This window comes from Nematolebias whitei, chromosome 19 (assembly GCF_014905685.2).
Source record: "Nematolebias whitei isolate Nwh7 chromosome 19, NemWhi1, whole genome shotgun sequence".
NCBI classification, from domain to species: domain Eukaryota; kingdom Metazoa; phylum Chordata; class Actinopteri; order Cyprinodontiformes; family Rivulidae; genus Nematolebias; species Nematolebias whitei.
In genome coordinates this window covers 29,251,586-29,276,695 of record NC_056516.1, presented here as the reverse complement: position 1 = coordinate 29,276,695, position 25,110 = coordinate 29,251,586, and the positions used below count along the sequence as shown (strand labels likewise).

General features: G+C 40.4%; 1 protein-coding gene across 1 annotated transcript in view; it reads left to right on the top strand.

Annotated features, from left to right (window-relative positions):
* The first annotated feature begins 88 nt into the window (after positions 1–88).
* The window catches only part of ubap2l (ubiquitin associated protein 2-like), a 28,534-nt gene continuing 3,512 nt past the window's right edge, over positions 89–25,110 (top strand). The window contains exons 1-26 of the mRNA XM_037693320.1: positions 89–148; positions 1,389–1,526; positions 3,250–3,327; positions 4,076–4,186; positions 4,973–5,147; positions 5,374–5,475; positions 5,550–5,595; positions 10,821–10,927; positions 11,875–11,934; positions 12,016–12,068; positions 12,212–12,297; positions 12,443–12,623; positions 12,811–13,009; positions 13,144–13,484; positions 14,220–14,392; positions 14,526–14,646; positions 15,560–15,599; positions 15,696–15,882; positions 15,975–16,041; positions 16,231–16,552; positions 17,739–17,827; positions 18,448–18,501; positions 18,601–18,682; positions 20,071–20,288; positions 21,177–21,282; positions 22,325–22,450. Coding sequence (XP_037549248.1) covers positions 1,431–1,526; positions 3,250–3,327; positions 4,076–4,186; positions 4,973–5,147; positions 5,374–5,475; positions 5,550–5,595; positions 10,821–10,927; positions 11,875–11,934; positions 12,016–12,068; positions 12,212–12,297; positions 12,443–12,623; positions 12,811–13,009; positions 13,144–13,484; positions 14,220–14,392; positions 14,526–14,646; positions 15,560–15,599; positions 15,696–15,882; positions 15,975–16,041; positions 16,231–16,552; positions 17,739–17,827; positions 18,448–18,501; positions 18,601–18,682; positions 20,071–20,288; positions 21,177–21,282; positions 22,325–22,450 — 3,220 coding nt within the window. The 5' untranslated portion in view covers positions 89–148; positions 1,389–1,430. The remainder of the gene's footprint in view (positions 149–1,388; positions 1,527–3,249; positions 3,328–4,075; positions 4,187–4,972; positions 5,148–5,373; positions 5,476–5,549; positions 5,596–10,820; positions 10,928–11,874; positions 11,935–12,015; positions 12,069–12,211; positions 12,298–12,442; positions 12,624–12,810; positions 13,010–13,143; positions 13,485–14,219; positions 14,393–14,525; positions 14,647–15,559; positions 15,600–15,695; positions 15,883–15,974; positions 16,042–16,230; positions 16,553–17,738; positions 17,828–18,447; positions 18,502–18,600; positions 18,683–20,070; positions 20,289–21,176; positions 21,283–22,324; positions 22,451–25,110) is intronic.

The window sequence follows — 25,110 nt, the reverse complement described above, 5'->3', positions numbered from 1 at the left end:
CTCCCAAGTTGTTTTGACTTGTCATAACTCGGCTGATCACGTCGAACTATATTAGAGCGTGGTCACGTGGTGCGGGTCCCGTTTCCTCGAAGCGCTCTGTGAACCACGTGACGCAGTTCTCCGTGGTGTCAGAGTGGAAAAGACACAGGTAAATTCAGCCTCTCGTTTGTTGTGGGGAGCTAGTCGGCTCTTTCTTTCATTATTTTCTCATAATAGTCGTGATCACGTTTAAGTACAGGAAGTATATCCTGCCTCACGTCCAAAAACAGAAGGTCAGAAACGAGCACTGTTGTCGGCGGGTGTCGTGTAGCTCTGATATAATATTGAGCCGGGTTTCTGGTCAGCAGCGCCTGTTATTATTTTCATTTCAGCGGCCTGTAGGCCTGCATCTAGCCTCGGCATTTTCCAAATCGACTGCATCAATCCCGGCATCAGATTATACCGCGGCCACATTGGGTCTGGGTGCTGCATTAAATCAGCTGCTAATTTGCTAACAAAGCTAAAGTTGCCCAGCAATGCCAACGACGTTACTTCGATACTAGTTGTTAGCATTCAGCTTGTAGCTACCGCCCGTTTTGGGCGTTTTTCTTTTCATTTCTTGGAGTATTAAAAATCCCCAGCCTGCTAGTATATGATAAGCTAGTTAACCTATTGGCCACTGAGCTAAGTTAGCTAACAAGAGTTGCTTTGTTTGTGTGCGCAGCTTTCCGCACTGTGCTAGCTGAGTTAGCATTGCAAAGTTAGCCTCGTTGTCGCCATGAGGCGAAGCCTTGAGAAGCGGAAGCCCACCGAGAGGTTAAAGAGCTGGATGTTTTCCTTCAAGGATTAGCCAGTGGGCTAGCATTTTGGCCATGTGGCTGGCTAGTAGAAGCGGGGGCACGTTCGACGGGCCCCGAGTTTGTTTTTAGGCTGGTCAAAACAGGGTTTTACGTAACCTATGCAAGATTAAGTTGTCACTTAACATGGCAGGAATAACAATTTGCGTACGTGACAGTCAGTGCTTGTGTTCTTGTCTTATTTAATAATAAACACAGCTTAAACAATGCAGTGAAGACTTTTTGTGATCATATTTGGTTGATGGACAGGCTAGCTTAAAACCTCTTTTTCTGGTAGGTGTAGAAAGTATTGCATCATGTTTTAAAAGGTAAATAACATGCGCAACAAGGCATGCATCTTTCCTGAGACAGCCCAGTTGGTAGTTTTGGGGTATGTCTTAGAAGTGAAACAAAATAAATGCATTTTATTAATATTTTCCTGTGGGTTGTGTTAAACTAATGACACTACCCGTTTCCTCACAGTTGAGGAAGTACTAAATATGCCATACAAGTATGTATCAGACATGGGTCAAAGTCACAGGTTTGTAACCCCTTTTATTCTTCTCTCCTCAGGTGTTATTTCTTTGTAAATACTGTTATTTGTATATACTGTAAATGATGACGTCCATGGGCGGGAACCGAGCCCGGGGCAACTGGGAGCAGACGCAGAGCCAGACACAGAGCCAGACACAGCACAAGCAGAGGCCTCAGGTACCTGCACCACACGGGACCGAATGATTTGCACCAGGTCTCAGAACAGTATGTGTTTAAGTATGCAGAGTTTATATATTTAACACGTCGCAACACGTGGAACGGTCTCATTTAGTGTAACTTCAAATGTATACAGGATATTCCAACCTCTTCACAGAATCCTGTTGTCCGACAAAATTTTTGGTTTTGCACAACTTTTACATTAAGGCAAAAAAAAAAAATCTACAAATAAATGTTATTAAGAATATATATATATGCAAAGTTTACTATGTGCAATTATTCTCAGTCAGCCATCTTGTGGACTGCTTGTCATTTCCAAGCAGCTACTGAGTGTCAGTCTCTTTCAGGGTTAAACAGAGACTCAAATCTTTGTTATAATTTGGGGCATATAAATATTCATCTTCTAGTGTTTAAATTGTTTAATTATTAGAACTAAATGTAGACGCAGCCTCTCTCACCAGAGAGATGCTCAAACAGGCTGAGCGCTGCTGCACCGTCTCCTCTGAAGACCCGGAGTTTGGTCACACTGCAAGTTGCACACGTCTGTACGACGATGACGACACACATTTAATACAAAGTTAGACTTTAGATACAAAAGTCCCGGGAGTTTTTTGGGGGGGGCGTAAGTGTGAATCAGTTCTGGTATTTCTTCATTCTGCAGTGAACTGGTCATGTGCGAACACTCATGTTTCATACGTAGACGTTTAATAACTTAAAACGTCATCACCTTCTGTTAGGGTAGCGGGGTGTCCTCTTTGGAAAATAGTCCAGGAAACTGGTTGGTGCTCTCACCTGCACAGTGGGAACAGTGTGTACACCCGTTGTGTATCAGACAGCACGACCCGATTGGGTCAAACTGTGGCTTTGGTTCTCTTTATGTGTTGAAAGCGGCATCAGTTTAATCCCTGTATCATCATTAGATTGGATGGCTTTAACAAGGCCACAACAAAACTCATGCCCCCCCACCACTGCCCCCATTTCATTTTTAATCTGGGTCTATTTCACTTGGTTGTCCACGGAACAACCGTGGTGTGAGATCTGCTTGTTTGTAACAAAAATAGATTGTCTCGAACAACCAAAAACTGCGTATGTCGACCCCCGATATGTATATTTTGATATAATAACCTCTGTAAGGCATGGTGTTACCACCGCTGTTTAGGGGGAAATCCGTTTTTGTCCTTGAGCAGGATTCTCATAAAGTAGTGTTATTGTTACATTGTCACCTACGCTGTCACTTTGTAACAAGTCGAATCTCGTCACACAGACCAGCACGGAGACGTTTTATCATGTGCTTTTTTTTTCTAGAATTGTTTGATATTAGAGTATTTTAAAATCTATATGTGACCAAAAAAAACAATTACTGACAGTAGTTGTTAAATACATACACCGGTAATTCACTGTTTTTTTCCCAACAACTTGTGCTGGTATAACTAATAACTATAGTTTTTCTTTTACAAAAGTAACCACATATTGGATCAAAACTTGCCAGCGAGCTTCCTGTCCGTGCTGCTGCTTCTCCTTTTTAAAAATGCTGTAAAACAGCAAACAAACGTTAACTATTAATGTCCTGTACATGTTATCTTCTCCTATTTACTTTAGAGATGGATCTAGAGATTTCCTAAATGGTTAAATATAGGTTTCTTCCTGTGTTTTAACAAGAATGCAAATTTTACGCTTTTATTTGTTGATGCAAATGTTGAATGTTTCACTTTTCTTGGAACAGGCCACCGCAGAGCAGATCAGACTCGCGCAGATGATTTCAGACCACAACGATGCAGACTTTGAAGAGAAGGTTAAACAGGTGAGCAGATCGAGTTTAAACTATTTGGTTGTGGCTACTATACCTCGTTTTGGATGAGTATATACTTGACCAACCCGTAAACGTCTTTCTTAACTAGGTTGTTTATTCTAGAGAATTACAGGAAGGATTGTATTAATCCTGCAGGAAACTGTTGTGCAATAACCTGCTCGGAAAATAAATCTCATCTTTAAATGCAAGGAGGCGCAGGTTAGTGTTATTCAAGATGAGTCAAGCTGGCAGCTGTTTGTGACTATGTAAGAATTCCTCAGCTGTCATCTTTTGCTTTTTTATCATGTTAAAATACTTTTAAAATTTATTTTGCACAAAATACTCATGACCTGGCATTAACCAATTTTGTGTTTGTTAGCTTTAACTCAAAGTTAAGAGTTGTACATCAGACCAGAAAGTTTAAATGCGAAGCATGTTTAGACTTTTTGATAACCGTTCGTCTTCTGTTTGCTGACATTGTGTTGTGTAAAAAATATACATTACATGGATATCAGTGTACTGAAAATACAGGTAAATATTGATACCATTTGTGTATAGCAGTGTTTCTCCTGGTGACTTTCATTTGGTGTCTTATTCTGTAATGAATCACATTCGTACACTGTAACTACCGTTTTATAAAATTAGCTTTGTTTTACAGATTTGCTATAGTTATAATTTGACGTTATTTTTATATAATGGTACCAGAAATGTGGGCCTGCGGGGTCGTCTCTGTCTCATGATTGCACTTCACCTCTTTCAGCTGATCGACATCACAGGAAAGGACCAGGATGAGTCGATGATCGCGCTGCATGATTGCAACGGCGATGTCAACAGAGCCATTAATGTGTTGCTGGAGGGTAGCCCAGACACGGTGAGTAAATGCTTTTGTCCACTGGGCAGGTTCTAGAGAAATCAGCGCTACTCGGGCTTGGCTAACGTTTGTTAGGCTAGCTGAACAAGTCCCGTCTCTTCAGCAGATGCATCTTAGTATTGGCACGGGGATAGGATTTGTTCTTCAGGTATTTTTAGTTGAGTAAAGTTGAAAAAGATGCTCAGAAAAGGTTTTCTATATAGAAATAGCTTGTTTTTGGTTTGTTGTTGACCTTTCAGAAACACTGTTGACACACCTGCATGCATTCAGTTACTTTCAGAATTAAATGCACTAACTAAACATTTATGTTTGGACAACATTTAAAGTGCATAAAGCAGCTTTTGCCGTGCGTGTGCGAAAAAACTAACTCAAAATGACAAATATTTTAGCCGGCTGAACTTAACTGAAATTAAAACCATGAAGTGGAAATGCATCTTATTGCACTTGATAAGAAGTCATCAGTTACTTTTATTATCAAGATACCACCTCAGAGGAGGACATGTTTGCAAACTAACATGATTTCCTGGAGCATAAAAGCTGAGGAGTTATTTTTATGTTTGATTTAAAGCAGCTGCAGGCTCACACATTTAACTTCCACCATCTGCAACAAACATGGAAGTGATAATTATTCATCCACTGATAAAGTATTTGTCTATCAGAAGGTATATCTAGTCGGGTCACGAGCTAAGTTTAACTGCAGCCCATGCTCTGCAACTTCAGACCATCAAATTAAGAGCTGACCCCGTGACCTCAAGGACTGCAATATTTTGACACTTTGTTTCTTAGGACTCCTGGGAAATGGTGGGTAAGAAGAAAGGAGTGTCGGGTCAAAAGGAAATCAGCCAAGCTGAACCCGGAGAGGAAGGAAAGGAGAACAGAGAGAAAGGAGCGGAGAAAGATGCAGCACGTCGTCGAGGTGGACCGCCACGCAGGGGCCGAGGAGCAAGCAGGGGACGAGAGTGTGAGTTGATTCTCTCGTTGTGCTTTTCTGTTTTTTTACTAATTTATTTAAAAATAATGGCTGATTTACTAAACAATCTATTTTTAACTAAAGTCTCTTACAATTAGTTTTTTGCAAGTTTGTATGCTAATTACAGCTTCTTCTTCTTCTTCTTTTTTTTCCCAACCGGTCAGCATGCACTCAGAGTTTTAATGTATTGTTGTTTTCTCTCTCTTTAAAATGAAAGTTCGTGGTCAGGAGAACGGCTTGGATGGAGGAAAAGCTGGACTAGCTGGAAGAGGAGCAGAGCGAGGTCGAAGGGGCAGAGGCAGAGGGCGGGGAGCTCTCGGTTAGTGTTGACAAAGTTGACGTTTTTTTATGCCTTTTTCTGCGATGTGATGCTTACTCTGATTTTCTGCTCAGGAGTATCTGGACGGCGAGGAGGCAGATTTTCGGCACAGGGCATGGGGTAAGAGAATACCTGCGTTGCCTAAATCCAGACAGTCTTTTGTTCCACTTTTACCTGTTGCCATGGTCACCCAACGGCAGGACCCAAGTCTATTGTTTAACCTTAATCCAAAGGAGGGAGGCCATACTTCATCCAATGAGATAGAGCAGCGTGGGCTGGGTATCACTGTGGAGAGGGATGCGTCTCATTTAAAGTGAAATTTGGATAGATTCACTAAAGGTGTGAAATTAGGAACCTGAATTGCTAACTTCAGCCTCCATGCTCTTCCCTTGGCTGCAGGATTAATCAGTCGAGTTTTTGTGTGATATTTGTCTCAGTATCACTGTCTGTGTGTGTGTGTGCGTGCGTGCGTGCGTGTACGCCTGCCCATTTGTATCCAGGCGTGAGTCAGTTGATGATTTAGCATCTTTAACTGGCAGTCAAGTTTCATAACAGAGGAAGTGTTGGTCTGCAATGGTATCCTTGATTCATTCCACTGGTGTTTTAATGGGCTGCTTCAGAGTCTGTTTCAGTTTGAAAGTAAGAAGTAAAGTGCAGCGACTTTATTCTGCAGTCGGATTTTTAAATCCTTTTGTGTTCTACTGAAGTAATGCATTCAGTTCTTGAGGGCAAGAACTTTGTGGCTTCCTTCTCCAAAGATTGAACATAGTTTTTTTTTTTGTCAGAGTAGGACGAAGTCTTGAATCAGAACATCGGAGCCACTGTAACGTTTTAATGAATGTCTGTCTTTATGCAGTTCAATGGCTGTAACTCAAAGCTTTTGTATGAAGCAGAGATTTGTTCAAGTGGTTCACGGTGGTTCAGTTGGTAGAGCTGTTGCCTCTCAGTGAGAAGGTCGCCGGTCCAAATCCCGGCCCTGGGACCTTTCTAGGTGGAGTTTGCATGCTCTCTCCGTTCATGTATGGGTTTTCTCCGGGTGCTCCAGTGTTCTCCCAAAAACATGCATGTTAGGCTGATTAACTCTAAATTGTCTCTAGGTGTGCGTGAGAGAGTGAATGGTTGTTTGTCTCTGTGTGTCCCTGTGATGGACTTGCGACCTGTACAGGGTGTCCCCCGCCTCTCACACAGTGATAGCCGGACATGGGCACCAGTGACCCCCCGCAATCCGAAAAGGAAGAAGCGGGTGAAGATGATGGATGGATTGATGGATCTGCAAACACGAACCATGAGATTACATAAAGTGCGAGGTCTTCATAGTTTGCATTCAAATATATTGCAAAAATGTCTTGCAATTTATTTGCTTTTATATCTTTTTATGTAGATTCTCAACTAAAGTGCCCTCGAGCCCTAATTTTTCTTCACGTCACAGAACAGTAACAGATTTAGCTTTTTGTTGCTGACAAAAATAGTTTAACTGCTTGAAGTTTATCTCGTTACAGGAAGCAGCCTAGATACAGAAAAGGTCTCTTGTCACTTTATTGTTGAGCAATAGGATGAAGGTTTTTTTCACTTTTCAGATGATTTTAAAAATCTAAGCATCATACGGGAAGCTGTTATAAAACTCGGTCACTGATAAAAAAGCTGCAGACTTGATTTTTAACATGTAAATCTTTCACTTAAATCTTTTTCTCTTTTAATGCCATTTCACATATGCAAGATAATGCATGTAGCCTGTAGAAAGAGTTGTGTAGTGTTGATGAACCAGATTTACACAGCTAAAGTTGTGTATTAATAGAAGATGGAAGCTGTAGTCTCAGTATTAATGGCCTGTAAAGCTAGGTGATTACTTTTTCACTTAGGCTGTTTGCACTGACAACATAAATCTTTTTTTTTTTTTGGTATAGCTAGACTGTATTATTGATGCAACTCAGATAAATATGCACTGCACAAGGTTTGGGTTATTTTTCCCCGTTTCTTGTGGCTCATCATTCTGCAAAGTGTCCCAACTCCCAACACACCTGTTTCAAAGGAATGAATTGCTTCAACAGCTTGTCTTCAAATTCTGCTGATAATTACGAATCAGTTTAAGTGAAGTGTGCTAACGCAGGGAATGACTGGCAGTGTGCTCACAGAACCAGACTGGACATGCTTTCCATGTCCAATCAGCTGGGAGGACTGTGTTGTAAATTTTCCAATTTTTTTTTAACCTTGAAGTAGAAAATTGTTTGCAGTCCAGGATTATTTTTCTTCTTACTATGATAAATGTCCCATTAAAAAGGTGATGGTTGGGTGCAGCTGATCCAAAGACTGTGTGAACTTTAAAGCCAGCTCGCACGTAATTAAAATATTATGAAGGACTCAATGACATAAAATCTTCATACTTATCCATGTGACGCTGTAAAACGTTGATTTCTTACAAAAATCTGACACATCAGTCCAACAATAGTCAGAAATAATTTGTTAAATTCAAAGTCTAAAAAAAGGGGGAGAAGAATATTTAAAAAGAGACAGCTGTGGGTGTGTGCACAATATGTACTGTATGAAGAATCTATGAAATGAGAAACGCTTCCAAATATTCAGAATCGTAACGACGTGCAGAGGCAGCCACATGCACGTACAGTAATTGATGTCACCACTGTCAAGAATGTAGCCTGAACACATTTTTTCCTTGACAGGTCGTATTCTGATTTTTTTCAAAGCCCAATCTAACCTTCAGCTTTTTACTTAATGGTCAATATGCATTATCATAAGAAAGATCCCAGTCTGTTTGTGGATGCAGAACTTTGAGCCTCGTTGGTGTCATTTATGATGTTGCCAGTTGTTTTCACTTGTACTACAGCTTTGGTTCCTTATTTACTGTGATGGAAATGGCTAATTTGAATGCCTCGTTGTACCACAACATTCTGTAATTCAGAGCAACATTGTAAATACTTGCATGTCTTCCACCTCCTGTCCTGCTGTAGCAAGTGAGCATTGTTAAATAATCTCATTGGCTCACACGTTATTAGAATCTAATGCTAAATAAACTGGCAGCTTAATGTCCAAAGTTTCTTTAAGTCGATCAATTATCTGGCATTAGTAAGAGGTGAAAAGAGGAAATGCTGGAATATGTTGGACAAAAAAGTACTGATAAAGAGTGAGAGGATGAAGGTCAAAAAGGAGTGCTGGCTTCAGTAGGAGTTCTTGTTCAGGGAAGGAAAAAGCGCTAAATGTTTTACAACTTCTGTAGAAAACCTGACACAAGCTCTGCATTTGTTCAGGGGTGCAAACGAGACCTAGCCTTGTTCAAAACGGTGCTCTGATGGTGGTCAACTAACAGTAATGCATATAGTGGATTCATGGATAATGAAATATTTTATGAGTCTGATTTTGGTTGATGGGAAGAAGTGTAAACTTTAATGCGTACAGTGCTGTTTATGGCTTTATTTTTAATTTTTGAATAACTTGTTTAAAGCTTGCAGAAAAAGAAAACTGGCAGAGATGGTGTGCAGTTGTGTCTGCGATGGCCTCTTCATGTTGGTGAAACTGAAAGTTCAGTAAATTTGTTGAAGTTTGTCGTCTGTAAATCTTCTGGTTTGGTGCAAAGTGAAGACTTCGTCTCAACCTGGTCAAGATTCATGACTAAAACGTGTTGACTTGTGTTGACAGTGACTTAAAAAGGGAAAATGGAGACAAGAAATGAGTCGAGCTGACTTGAAAGACGGATTTCTTCCAGTGGAACAGTGAGTTCTTGAATGCTGAGCTCATCTCTCTCACTGAAGCGTCAGGTTTATTGTTGAAGCAGACATTTCCTTTAACTTTTGTATAACTAATGTTTGTGTAGCCTATGCCTTTGAGCGGGTTTTTGGAAATGACGAACTATGACTAAAAGCACATTGGCTTGTTTTGCGTTGCAGACGGTGTGTGCGGTGCAGAGTGGTTGTAACAGTGCTGGCTCCAGCAGGTTTGAGGCATTTTGCTTATGCTGCTGTTTTTGGTTGTGGTAGGGGAAGAAAAAAAGATCCTCTTCCTTGTTGTTTTGCTTGTTGTTGCTAAAATATTTTTTCTTTAAATCCAGATTGAGATGCAGTTTATATTTGAGGTGCAAGTGCATTTCCTTTTATTTATGTTTAATGCTTTTCAGTTAGTCTTTGTGGGGTTTTCTACTGTGGGTAATACCATGGAAGTAATACTAAAACTTTTGTGAGAGCAACACATGATTGTTTACCACACCAATATAATAATTACACATGAACACGGGATACTTGTCTCCATCATTGTAGCATCTGACTCCTTCCACGGTCAAAAAGAATCAGTTTTAGTGGAGTGTAGGACATTAATTTTAAGAACAGCCTTAGTTCTGAAGTGTTTGGATATTTAGTGCAGTTTATATAGTGCATATGAAATAAACACATTTTAAAAAATATTTTTGTTGTGGAAAATGTACCAAAGGAAATCTTTTTTATTTATTTATTAATCCTTTATTTACCAGGATAAACTCACTGCGATTAAAAATCTCATTTACAAGAGTAAAATGGAAGGTGTTGTAAAACTGGACAATTTTGCACATTTAATTAAAATTAAATATTCATTTCAAAATAATATGAGACCTTATTGAAATGTGACCTTTAATTTGTTTTCACAAGCCTTATATGCATCTTGATTTGCACAGGAAAGATATTGGACAGAAACCAAAAGCTTCTCGGCTTGGGTTGTTTTGGTGTTCTCCAACATGTTGCACTGGTTTTAATTTTCCCAGCGTCCAATGACATGTCAAACCAGTAGAAGAGATGCATCACTGGTGAAGTTGAGGAAATACACAGTACTTGGATGCTTTACTTATTGCTGGTCCTTTTATTTATACAAACTTCAAATTGTATAATTGTTTTTTTCAAGGTTTTTATGGTTCAGTCTAGTTGTTTGTTTAATAAAAAACTTCAATATAATGGAAGCAGTGAGGATTTATCACCCGCTTCCATGAAAGGTGGTCAGTCATGAAATTTGTGTTCATTTGTCTGTTAACAAAATATTTCTCAAACCACTGGATGGATTTTTATTAAACACTCAAAGGAAACATTGGATGTGCATCTATAACTGAATAACTTTGAGTCAAATTAATTCAAGATGACCACAACAGTTAATTATTCTTAGCATGCAATAAATGGCAATAAAATGTCGTTTTTACACTTAAATACTTAAATATGAGCTAAAATTGGGTGTTTCATTAGCCCTGAGTCATCCCCAACATTTGTGTTTGCTCAGCATTTGTTCCTTTTTTTACCCTGTTCTCCCCACTATGATTAATACCTTAAGCTGTTAGTAGATTTTCAGCACTTGACTCACTTTTTAAATCTCTTTTTTTCCAGAACATTCAATCCTGCCGACTATGCAGAGCCAGCCCAGACAGAAGAAAACTATGGAGGGGGCAGCACCTGGAACAACACGGGAAACGTGGAGTTGGAGGAAGGAGCAAGTAGGTTAATTTTTTTTTTGTGTGCGTGTTTAGAAAATATTTTAAATCTGTTTAGTGTCTGAGTAATTATTTGTTTCAAAGAAGTTTGTGGTAAAGATGAAAGAAGGGTTTGCTTGCTTTTTAAAGCCTTGAAGTTTTCTTTATTGAACATTACTCACTGCTAGTCTTATTGTGCTTCTCTCTCATGTTCGTCCAGATATTTGTGCAAAAACAGTTGTTAAAATAAATGGGTGTCATACTGCTGCAGTAGCCATAGGCTCGTTCACAAGGCATGAGGTGGGTCGAAGGTACGCCTCTGTGCCACCAAGCGAGGTGGTAAGAAGCAAAATGACAGACACGTGAAAAAGTAAGCTGGTGCTGCAGCTTGTTAATGTGATGAAGGGATGACATGATCTGTGCGACCACCCTAATGTGAGATTAAACAAGGTTTGCTACCAAGGGATTATAAATAATGAGGTGCAATAACTTTACATTTAGTTTAAAAAGCAGTTGACCACAACGAGGATTGTTAAACTGAGTTAATTCATTGTGTTTTGAAAACGATACACGGAAGACGTCGGTCTCACATTTAATGCATTGCACTCAACATCAGCCCAGCTTAGTTCTCTTGGTTCCACGGTTCTCCTTCATGTCTGAAAGCTCATGTCTGTGCAGAACATGGCCGTCTCCATCAGTGATTTATGAATGGCCATTGAGAGTACAAGACGGGCTGGTCTGTGCAGCCATTTCTCTGAACTGTTTTGATGAGAGTCTTATTAAAGTAGGAACTGAAACCACATTATGGGCCATAAAACCCTGCTTGACAGGTTTAAAGATAATCCTCAAATAAAATAAACCTTCATTCTACAATAGTCGGGTTGTGAGTCTCCATCAGTGTTTCGTTTGTCCAAAGCTACTGTGTTGCATTATTGTAATATCAATTTTTTTATTTATTTTTTTACTTTCAGGGTTGGAGTACTCTGCAGGAGAGGGAACAAATTACCCATCCAAGTTTGACTCTGCTCCTGGTGAGCCTCCTTTCACACTTCTGTCAGTTGATGCTCTGTTTGCCTAACAACAAATAGCTCAACTGTTTTATTGACTCTCAGGTGCCTGGAGGTCTGCCACGGAGGAGTGGGGTACTGAGGACTGGAATGAAGATGTGAGTATACTGTTCATATTTGAAAAGTATCAGCACTTTTCTAACCATATTTACAGTAATGTTGCTGGGGGAGAATTGGTTCTGTTTAGCCCGGGTGTTTTACTTTATCCCCTCCAGCTTTATCTTGTTTTTTTCTTCTGCAGCTATCGGAGACTAAGATTTTCACAGCTTCCAGTGTGGCATCAGTGCCTCTGCCTCAAGAGAATGTTACAATCACCAAAGGACAGAGGTGGTCACTCTCATCCAAGCAAAGAAAATAATTTGCTGATTAAGAACAAACATTGCTGCCATCAGCAGCACTAGATATTACTTCATTAAAATAACAAGTTATGTATATATGTAAGTGACAAGTACTTTTTTCTTTTTGTCTGTAGGATTGACCTTGCGGTGCTGCTGGGGAAGACTCCTCCTGCTTCCTCCTCAGAGACAGAAAACACCCCCACGGAGGCCACCCAGCCCCCCTCTCTGTCTCAGTCTCTGGTTTTTAGCAACTCCAAGCAAGGAGTGCCACTTTCCCAACCATCCTCCAACCCTCCTTATTCCCAGCACAGCATGGTGAGAACCTGCAATGACGCTGAAAAGTTTAATGAATGGACAACTTCATGTACCTCAGCTCTGATGCACACTTTCTCTTGACCTTTCATCTAAACCACTTGCTTACTTAATAGTGGATACGTCACTGTTGCATTGATTTTAGTTGTGTTGTGATAAAAAGGTGTTTTCTAATCCTCCCACACTGCAGGCCGGCATGTTGAGCAAGGGATATGGAGAAGTTAGAGAGCCCAAAGGAGCTAGCACAGGGACCACTGGCTCCCAGTTCCTGGAGCAGTATAAAACAGCCCAGGCACTGGCTCAGCTGGCTGCACAGCACTCCCAGACAGGACCTCCCAGTACAGCTCCTTCATCCTGGGACACCAGTGCCTCCACATTGGGACAATATGGTGAGATAACGGTGTTTTTTTTGCATTAATCAAAAAATAAATTCCACTTTTATTGAGCTTTAAAGTATTTATAATCATCTGGTTTCAGGCAGTTCTTTAGCTTTAATCTCGTTTTTCCCTTCACTGCTGTGCAGATCTGAAGACTCAGTCGGAGTCTGGGATCCATACACCCTTTACAAAGCGACAGCCCTACCAGGCTGCCACGTCAACCTCGTCCATGTTGGATGCTTTCCTGCAGGACAAAGGGCTGCCTCCTTCCTCCCCCGTCTCCTCGTCATCATCCTTACCGCAACAAACGACATCCTCACCCCACGCGGTGCCACCACCTGCGTCCTCCCTTCCCAAAATGGCAGCTGGATCATCTCTAGGTCAGCAGGTCTCCCCAAGTTCCTCAGATAACCAGGGTTCAAGTCCACTGCCTCTGCAGCAACACAAACTCAAACAGCAGAAGAAGAGAACCTCTATCACAACAAAGGTAACATTCAGAGCTGGAAGGAAACGGTGCGGAAAAAAAAATTAAAATGCTACAAGGAGGAACAAGTTGTTCCAAACTGTACTTGTTCTAGACATGTTGGTGACCTGTTTACGGTCTTGACTTGTAAATCATTTCGATCTGAAAGGGCCAGTAGATATTGCAGAGCTGATATTTGAGTCTTAAGTTTTTAAGGAAAAGTAGTTTTTTTTTGTTTGTTTTCGAGTCGTGCGAAATGCTTAAAGGAGTTGGTGACTTTGTTTCAGTGGATTTAATTTGTGTTGAATTGATGGTTTGAATCCCTATGACTATGATAGTGAAAAATGTTTTATTGTTCAAAGCATCCAGTTTAAATGTACCCATCTCGATTCTTCTTTAATTTTGAAAATTTAATAATTTTTTCATTTACACTTTATTTATACAGGTAGTCTCATTGAGCCACGAGAACTCATTTTCAAGAGAGACCTGTTTAGGGAGCAGATGGGGGGTTAAGGGCCTTGCTCATGGGCCCAGAGTGGTGCAAATGAGGGTGGGGGCAAGTGGTGCTTCACCTACCCAACCAACAATTTTTTTTTTTAAATGTTATCTGGGCCGGGGCGTGAACCGGCTATCTTCCGATCACAGGCCCACCTCTCTAACCTCTGCACCACCACTCCCCATAAATGAAGGAAACAAACATCCCTTTTATGATGCTGTGTTAACAATAAGAACACCAACATTTTTCCTTATTCTTTTTAGATCCCAGCAATGGCAGTCGAGATGCCTGGATCGACGGACATCTCGGGCCTCAACCTCCAGTTTGGAGCGCTGCAGTTTGGGTCAGAACCTGTTCTACAAGACTATGAGTCCACTCCTGCCACGACGACACCGGGTAACCAAGTTCAGAACAGTCTGTACACGAGTCCCAGCAGGTTTGTAAATTCCAACGCTCGACTTTATAAAGTATGAACATGTGTAAAGGGAACTGTTTTGGATGAAAGGGAACAAAATCTTAAAGTCGGGATCACACGATGTATAATTTGTTTTGATAATTACCATTTGCAGTGAGTCGACACCAGTTCTTTCCAACTCAAGCCAAATGGACATGTATGATCAGAGAGCATCTCAAACGCGTCGTTACCCGCCTTCGGTCTCCTCCTCTCCTCAGAAGGATATGCAGGCAAAGGTAACCAAAGTTCACCCTTTTTACTTAAAAGACGAAATATTTATTTATGTTAGCATAATGGTTTGGAGGAGCAGCCAGTATGAGCTACATGCTCGACTTTGAGCTTCTTCATGTAAGGTAAAAAGCTTTTAACAGGACTAGTTTGAAATTTCTAAGCAGTAGTTATAAAATGTTGATGAAGATGGTGTTACTCCATCCTCTCATTGTGTTTTGAGGTTTTCTCAGCCATTGCTGTCAAACTTTGCCTATCGTTACACTAAATAAGCTTTTTGACTGCTCTCCAAAAGTGCTGTTCCAACTTTGAGTTAGCATGCATCCTGAGTGATCAGATCAAAAGAAAAAGTAAAACGGACGTGAAGACAATGAGGATGCTTTTGTGGGTAATCTGACTCCTGATTTGACCTCCTGGGACACATTCACAATGGTCTGGAACGCCATATACACATTTTTACAACAGAAGAGATCACCTGTTCACCTTGTGACTACACAGACACAACAGCAGTTTCTAAACGGTTGTTTACTTGTTTTGATGTTTGATAAAGCTTAAAGAGAATGTCATGTTTGTCTTTTATTTATTAGAGGTTTTGTCTTTGAACTGTTTCACTTGGAGCAGGAGTGCACACCGAGCTGCTTCTTCACACCTGACTAATCTGTTCAGGATGCATTTGAGTTTACAGAATCCTCAGTAGACCCACTCATGTTAACATTGGGATTATAAACTCGATTTTGTTTACATTTGAAGCGAGTTACTGAGATTAGCTCACAAATATTTACTATGGAACAGATGGGATGTTCTTTGAGCTGTACGTCTGATGATGTCACTTAGGATACATGATGATACCAGATCTAAACAGCATAAACTTTGTATCGATGACTTGTTCCTGTGAACTCATCTTCATCATTGGTTTTACAGAATGGTTACAGTTCAATACAAACAGCTCAGTCTGTGGAAGGTAAAAGTTTATTGTCCTTCAAAATATTTGTACAATTAGACTTTTCGTTTGCATTTAATCTACAAAAGTTAATATTTAATTTAATGGCTTCATCAGGTTCTGCAGTTTCAGTAAAGCCAGCTTCTGATTCAGTCACGCCATCGTCCGTCTCCAGCATGGGCACTTTGGCAGACAGCGGCTCGGGTCCTGCCTCGTTACTGACCACATCCAATCAGACATCACTCAGCGCTCATGGGCACAACGAAGACCTGCCCTCAAGCTCCATTCCCCCTCCTCAGCACAAGTAAGATGCAGATAAATGAAATCCATTATACTGGATTTCTTTGAGCAAAGTATCCGTAAATGCAACTTGATTTGTTTTGTGAACCATTACAGCTCACATCCATCACAACAAAACAACCTTGCTCCATCTTCAGTCCGGACATCCAACTCAAGCTTATTGGTGAGCTCTTTAATTAATTAATTTTTTTACCCACAGACAGGAAGTATGAATCGTTTATGTGCCTTTCCCCCCTCCATTGTCTTGTTAGCTGGATTTCCTGTGGTTTACGTGGACACATGAGATGTCCACTCACTTTAATGGAAATGTAATTTCATCTATCTTAAGCACGTCTGTATTTTGTCTTTGCAGCATCCCAGTGTAGATGGTGACTTGAGTCTGCATTCCTCGTTCACTTCTGTCTCGGCTGTGCCGCCTTCATCAGTACCTTCCTCCTCTTCCTCCATGGCTGCTGCACAGGTGTCACTGGGGGCTCCTCAGGCCTCCTCAGTAGGCCCTGCCACAGTCTCAACGCCCTCTGGCCAAGGCCCCGTCAGCAACCTGACCATGGGCATCAACGCTGCCTCCATGGGTGCCCCATCATCTGCCCCCGCTGCTGTTTCAGTCTCCACCATGTCTTCAGCCATTCCCTCTTCAGCTACACCTTCCACACGAAGCTCTGCAGCATGCTCAGGTCAGGCAGCTTCTTAAAGGCCTTTCTTGAAATACCTAATATTTAACTCTTTATTTCTCATTGCTTTACTTTAGCTTTTTCTTTTACAGCTGTCCAGTCTGTTTGTTGTGTTATCATGTTCAATTGATATTATCTGTTGTGTTTTTAGGGCTTTAATAAATTATGACTTAAAAAAAACCTAGAAGTTATACTTTGTTTATAACAGGTAACAAATGATTACTCCATGTTTTCTTATGCATATTAAAGCTTTGCATCGATGTACAGTAGTCCCTCGCTACTTCGTGGTTCATTTATCGTGGATTCGCTCTATCGCGGCTTTTCAAATTAAGATTGGACATGGCACACAATTGGTTGATTGATGGATGAGCCGCACGATCAGCATGGAATTTTTATTTAAAATAAATTATTTTCAATTATTTAGCACCTCCTGCACCTTTGTGCAGCCCATTTTGCTGCAGGATAAGCTTCCTGTTGCAGCTGATCAGGTGATCAGCCGTTCACCTGCAGAGCAGGAAAAGTGGGCGTGGCCAAGAGTGCTTGCAGGTGGCAAAGAGCAGACGAGGCAGGAAGCTGAAATCATGATATTCTGTGCTGTTTTAGAATGTGTAGAGTTTAGAAACATTGTTTAGAATATTACTATTCCTACTTTGTGTTTTTTTCACTTATCGCAGGTCTTCAGGGTACGGATCCTCCGCAATAAACGAGGGACTACTGTATAACAATACAATTTTTAGGGTAGTCGGATCATTGCAAAACTTTGTTTCTTAACCGTTTTAAGATTGCTCAAATATTTTGTGATTGACTCGAGAAGTAATGAACATGGCTCCATTTGACTGAAAGGCATCTTTGGACTCTGGTGGAGCTCCATTTGGCTCATGTTTATTTCAGTCTCGACGTTTATTAATCCACTAAGACTGGAAAATTGAATTACTGATTTGAAGCAACATTTTTTAATGTATTTGTCTAATATATAGTTAAATGTACTGTGGTTTATTAGTAAATCAGATGTGCATGGTTTTTTTTTTTTATGTTTGACTATGTAAGATAAAAGTTTTTAGTTGTAAATGGTGAAGCAATAAGTCAGAGTCAGCAATGTTTTTATTGTCAGCAAGTCACCAGTTGTGCCAATGTTTTAATGGTAATTATTCATCTTTTAAAATGCTTTTATTTGATTTTTGTCGTACAGGGAAAGCTCCTCCAAACCTGCCACCTGGAGTGCCCCCTCTACTGCCAAACCCATATATTATGGCTCCTGGTCTACTTCATGCCTACCCAGTAAGTCAATCAATCAACTTTATTCGTACCCATAGGTAGATTTGATTACAGTGAAGCTAGTCCGCTTTCTTTTCCATATACAAAACATATCAAGGTCAAGGTGTCTTTACTGTCATTCACATCACATGTCGTACATGAGGTGGAACAAAACTATGTACACAGGGTCCCAGTTACATCCAACAAAAATACAAATTCTAAAGAAAAACGGTAATAAGATCCAAGATATGAACTAAGAAATACGCTAAACTAAGAATGTACTAAGCACTAATAGTAAAAAAACAATGCGCCAAACAACAGCAGCACGAACATGAGTCTGTGTGAGCAAATGAGAACAAATGAACACAGATTTGAATGAACACACACATGATGTACACACAATAGACCCAATATGAATAAAAAATGACTAGGTGCTCAGTGCTTTAAAGGAAATGAGATAAAACCACTCGGCTTTAAAAACGAGATAAAAACACAAGATGAAACCAGATAACTTATTTGTGAACTTTCACCTCAAGTCATGCTTTTATTCAAGCTGTTCCTTATGCTGAGATTATCAGATGTTCTTGTCATGTATTTAATTTTAGAACACAATGTTCTGATGTTTTTATTTTCCTTCATCGCAGCCTCAGATGTATGGCTATGATGACCTACAGATGCTGCAGACAAGATTTCCATTGGTGAGTTTCGTTTACCTGAAGGTTGTTTAACTAAGATAAGAGAAAATATAACCACAAGTCATACTTCATAATGGCTTGTGGTGGGTTTTTGTTTTTCAGGATTATTACAGCATCCCATTTGCAACTCCCACGACAGCACTGACCGGCAGAGAGGGAGCTCTGACGACCAATCCTTATTCTGGTAAACTAAAAAGAGTTTATCCAAATAAATGCTTTAAGTTATATTATTTTTATTTGAAATTTGCTTATTTGTTTGAAGAACATGCCAGTTTTGAACTAACTTGCTTAAATTAGATCTTTGGCCGTCGGAGCTTGGTTGGTGTTTGAAACATACCTTTAGGCTGATTTAACGACATATGGTATTCGTAAATAAGATGTTAGCAGCTGGAATGACAAACGAATCCATTCATCCGGGCTCCAAACAGTGTTCTTATACGCTCGTCCCAAGATGGAACAAAATTTATTATGGTGCCGTCCATCTGTGGACAATTTCTTGTCCGAGCTCTAAATCAATAAACCTTTAACATAGAAATGTCAAACTGCACTGCTGGACACGTCATGGGTCAAGGGTGATCCCTATTTGATTTCAAGATCAAAGATCAAGTTCAGAGGTGACCCCTTTGTTAACATCTTGTCTGTGCTCCAGCTTGACTGAGTAGAAATGTCAAACCTTTTGAGCCATAGATTGTCTCTACCTGTCCCGTTCATAAAACAGTCCACGGTAAGTTGTCCATCGTGTAACTCCGCAAATGTTGACATAAATGTCATCAGACTATGGCTTCATGTTGGATCTTATTTTTATCAAGGCCACTTCCATCAAATAAGCTTGAGTGGTGCTCATGAAGACCACTACTCTGATCTTATGGTTTGACTGGTTGTCATCAACAGTTCTTCACGCTGCAGTAAATTCAAGCTGCAGTTTCATGTTCTTTAATTGAACTTTTTGTCAATTGGACACAATCATGAGTGAAACTGACCTTTCACCCCACCACAGTCATGCACTATGTACTTAATAGACTCATATTTAGAATTGCTGTGAGAGAAGTCATGCTTTGATTACTCTGATAGTTTACTGACAGGCGTGTTATGCACCGTAAAGGTTTCGGCTCATCTGCGTGTGTCAGAAATGGTGACTTCTAAAAATTACAGCGCAAAAGATTATTTTAGAGTAATTAAAGCTGGAATTAAAACAACTTTTCATACACCAGTTTGACATTAGTCTTCTTTTGACTTAGTAAAAGTAGAAAATGAACACGCACAATTTTTCATTAAAGCAAAATATGCCAAATACCTGTATATTTTTTTGCCTTTCATTGCACAGTTACTGTTTTTTGCAGTGTGTTGTAAATTGATCTAATAAATCACCTGGTGGATAACGGTGAATATTTTGATGGTGTTATTAAAAGTTTTGGGAAATGCATCTTTTTCTCACATTTAATAAGATGATTCTGTGTTTTGGTGGTTATATTTATTTGTCTTTTCATGCGTGACAGTTTGTTCATCATATTTTTGATGTTTGACACTGTTTTCCACGGCTTGCATCTACTCTTTCTCTCAACGTATTTTTAGGGGACTTATCAAAGTTCGGTCGAGGTGATGCATCATCCCCGGCTCCAGCCACCACATTAGCTCCGACTCAACAGAATCAGACCCAGACGCACCACACTGCACAGCAGCCCTTCCTCAATCCTGCGCTGCCTCCTGGCTACAGCTACACAAGCCTTCCGTATTACACTGGCATGCCAGGCCTGCCCAACACCTTCCAGTACGGACCTGCTGTGTTTCCGGTGAGAAACTATAAGCTTACTTCACCGATCTGCGTCTTATTGCTCAAACACACTGTGTTTATAGGATATGATATCTTAAGGAACAGAACAATATTGATGCTGGAAAATGACCGAGAAGATGGAAAGTTGTTAAATAAGGAAAAAACAACAAATGTTTCAGGTTCAGGGCCGTTTTAGAACAAATAAACCCAAAGGTACTTCAAAAAATGTTGATTAAAACCCAAACTAGCTTAGAGCGTAGCATGCAATCAATCATCCAACATCTCGATTCGATCTATAAATCCAGTCTACAGTATCGAGACCTAATATTTTCTTAGCAGGTTTAAAAAATTATTTAGATTCAACAACTTGTGATTTGTCATAACTGACTTGACAAGATCTAAAACCATGTATAACATAGGAGGGCAATAAAAACAAATACCTTATTGCTTCCATGGACGACATAAAGCTAAATACCAGCCAGGTGGCCCTAACTCACTTGATCATCAGACCTTCATGAAGCTGCTTTTTGTCATGTTCTGTACAAAATAGAAGTTGTTCCAACAGTGCTGACAGAAAAAGCTGGATCAATTTATTGCTTAGTTTTAAGTCAAATGTATATTTGACGTTCATATGTGGTTTTATTTGGGACTAGATTTAACTGCTTGGTTTGGCCTTGTTTGAACAGATACAGTCAATTACATTTGATGTTAATGTTGCTCTCAAACAAATAGTTATTGAGTTTCTATTAGTGTCTGTGAAATATTCTATAAAATACTTGTTTCAATTAAATTAAACAATTTATTTTTAACTGCTGTTGTGCACAAAGATATTCATTAATTTTGTTTTGGCTTTTTAAGTTTTAAAACCAAATTCTGTTTGAGTAGTTTGACCTCATGTTGTGTTCAGGTGGCTCCTACCTCGTCGAAACAGCACGGTGTTAATGTTGGCGTCAACGCATCCGCCACACCCTTCCAGCAGGCTAGTGGCTACAGTTCCCATGGATACAGCACTGGTGAGTGGTTAAAGGATAATAAAACTGCATGTTTGGAGGTTCAGGCAGCTCCTGCTTTATATACATTTTACAACAATAACTGCAGAATAAGCCTATTTATTTCTTAATGGTGTAGAGAATGCATTTCAGTGTAAACATGGTATTTGTGTAGTAGTTTGTAATAGTTCATGTCAAAAATGCTCGAAATCTTCATGTGTTCTGATCTTTAACATCTGGATGCTAGTGCAGTACATTTTTGTTACATGCACTCTCAAGAAGCTCATCTATGAGAAAACTTGTCAGTTACTATTTCTTAAATATCGAAGCGAAAGAGCGAGGGTAATGATGCTAATCTTGTGGTTTCCTGTAAACCAGTTTTCAGAATAAAGGGACTAGATTATTGGTTTCCTGCTGATTTTCATGGCTCACTTTGCTTATTTCAGAAAGTGGAGTTTTTCAGTACCTTTAATGTTAACCACATCTCTTCCAACCTTTAACCTAAACCACAAATTAGATGATTGTCTTCCCATTTTCACTATATATTCAACTCGTTTCTGCTGATCTTTTTTCCTTTAAGTTATTCTTAAATTTATTCCATGAATTTATATTTAATTTTTAAGTCCGTGTTTTGTTTGATCTTTTTCCCCTCTTTGTCACTGAATATCCACCACGTGCAACACCTATTTGTTCTAAGCTGCATCATCTGCTGCTTTCTGCCATTACCCAACTCGCACTCGCTCTCCACCCCCCTACACACACCCTGCCTGCCCCCCTGTTCCCCTCACTTCCTTCCCTCAGACTTGGGTCAAAGAGCATTTGCAAATGATGTCTGTCAATTCTGTCCAGGCGATTTGAACCGGACTAACAGGTGTTGCCGCACGGACATTGCAGTTGGTGTAAAAGCTCACCGACTGTGTTGTCGTGGTTCGGTAAAACCTGTCTAAAGTTTGATTTTAAACAAATAAGCTTGAAGTTATTTGCAAATGCTACCTGAAGCGGGTCTGCCTCCCCTGCCTGGTGTGTCTAACGCTGTGGGCTGCGGCTGTGTGTCTGACTGTTGCAGGCTATGAGGATGTGGGCCAGGCTTCAGGGAGTGGGGATTTCTGTAAGGGCGGATACGGCACTGCCGTGGCCGCAGCCGCTTCTGCACAAAACAAGCCAGCCAGCTCCGTCACCGGGCCTGGAGTCGGTGAGTGCCGCCACATGCCACAATAAAACCGAGAGAACAAACCTATTCCTTTAGTCTTCTTCCTCCTCATGTCACCAGTCATCCCTCTCCCCCTCTTTGTTGTGTTTCCGCCTCATTGCTGGTGAGCGCTGCGCCTGTGGGACAAACCTTCACGTTACAAATGCTTTGACGGTCCAGAGCAGCCCGCTTCACTTCCAAGCTTTGTTTCCCATTCTTTTTGTTACCTGGTTTTTTTTGTTTGTTTTTTTGTGGTCAGGGTAACTCATCATCAGTTCAATCAAGGGTTTTAAAATCAAATCATCTTTTGTGCAGAAAATCCGACAAGTTGGATTAATCGAGAGAGTTAAGAGCTGATATCGAGTTACTTTGGTTGATTCTGTCCCGTCTTTTTTCATTCAACCTTTATTTAAACAGATAAATCACATTGAGCCTCGAAGACTCATTTACACGTGAGACCTGTTTGGACAAATAAAAAACAGTGGTTAACTGGACACATGTAGGAGTTGGAGGCGAAAAAAAATTCCTATCAGACTTTTTTCTTGGCTGAGAAAAACCCCTAATATTGAAAAAAACACTTCGCACAAACAAGCACATATTTACGTAGACATTCTGCAGAGCACGAAGAAGGAAGAGACGAGAGCGGTCAACAACGCCTACAGATGCTCTGGAGGTCACTAATCAGTCAATGTCCTCCGGTGAGATCCATAAACATTCTCGAGGTATGTTGAGGAATGGCCAAGGATAACCTCTATAAGAATCCAGAGTCCTGAAATGATGACAAAGTTTTTTCAGCAGGGTTTCATCTGGTTATCAGTTGGAAATTCCTCAGGGAGGGGGTGGTGAACGTCGGATCACATTTTCTCCAGGCGACTTTAGATAAGATCGCCTTCAAGGACCAAGGCGACCAAATTTAGATAAACACGCAGTTGTTTTGGGGACAGGCAGAACTTAATGGCATCAACCTTGAGTCTGTGTTGGTCCACTCGGTTCCGAAATGTCCAAATTAACATGGCCAACACCGATGGAAACGTGTCTGAGTAAAAATCCCCAAGATTTGATCCATTCAGCCCAAAGCATTTGAGTCCGGGTACTCCAGACATGAACCAAGCCATCATAAAGGCAAGCAGCGTGATCGGGTCCAAATTTGCTGCTGACGACTTCCTTGATTGTAGATAAAACCAGCACCAGCTGAATCCAAAAAGCAGGAACCAGTTATCGAAAATCCAATTAAATATGTGTCCTTAAAATCCACAGATGGCAGCAGAGATAGACACATCATCAAGTTTTCCAGTCGATGAGATATCCAGCTGCGTACGTGCCAACAGGGTAAATCGGCTCGCCCAAAGCCTGTCTTCTCTTTGAAGAAATGTTGTAAATTGAGTTGAGGGACTAACTGGTCAAAACAAGTCCATAATTATGGTTCGGAAGAAATGCAAGAGAGTCTCGCAGCAATTTCACAGACAGACAGAGCAACAAAGCAAAGTGGAGAGGGAGGGAGAGAAGCATCCGATCTCGTGGGGAGCGAGTGGTGAAGTGAGTCTTCTGTGTTGCTTGCTCTTCATCCATGTGATTATTGCTAATATATCTGTTTTTATGAGTTTTCTCTCTGTAACGTAGGTTACAGCACAGGAGGAAAAAGGCAACATAATCCAGTACTTGATCAAAAATAATGTGCTAAAAGTGGGTGGGAATCTTTAGGCATCTCATGATTTGATGGTTATGATTCAGAGGATGATTACAAAATGAGCATCGAAGCATCTTGATGTATCCATAGCCACATTTTAAACACAATTCTGAGCTTACAGTATCTGGCCTAAAAGAAAGAAAATATTTTTCTCTACACTGCTCTTAAAAAGTTATTTAAACAAGATGATTATTGGAACTAAAACAGCATACTGAGTCAAAATGCCAAATACAATAAATCACATTCTGAAGTGAGTGATACCTTTGTGATAAATTTGTTTTGTGCACTTTTTTTTTTTTAATTTGTTGAAGCACTTTGTGATTTTTATCTTGAGAAGCGCTATATAAATAAAGTTTTACTTACTTTTTCTTTTTGGTCCTTTTTAGTGTGGGAATGGCATTGATTATGTTCCATCAGCTACTGGCAGCATGACGGCTCAGTGGTTAGCACTGTTGCCTCATAGCAAGAAGGTTCTGGGTTCAATCCCCGGTTGGACCTGGGGTCTTTCTGTGTGGAGTTTGCATGTACTTCTCGTGCATGCGTGGGTTTTCTCCAGGTACTCCGGTTTCCTCCCACAGACTAAAACCGTGCATGTTATTCTGCTGTCAGGCCCAGACCTCCCTTGCAAAAGAGATCTGTGATCTCAATGGGATTTGATTGGTTAAATAAAGATTAATAATAATATTGTGGCTCCAAAGTGAAACATGGCTCTGGTTTTCAACCACTGAAAGTAGATGCAAGTCCTTCACAATAAAAGTTGTGATGAACTCTGTAATACATTTAGCCATTTCCATGTTGGGTGAAAACTTTGACGTCACTTGCTCAATGCTCCTTTACTTCCTCCGGATGGAACAACATGTACACAACTTGCAGCTCTGGTCAATGTGACGTTTCTTCAACATAATTCCACACCTCTAGTGCCATTAGACTGTGTGTGTGTGTGTGTGTGTGTGTGTGTGTGTGTGTGTGTGTGTGT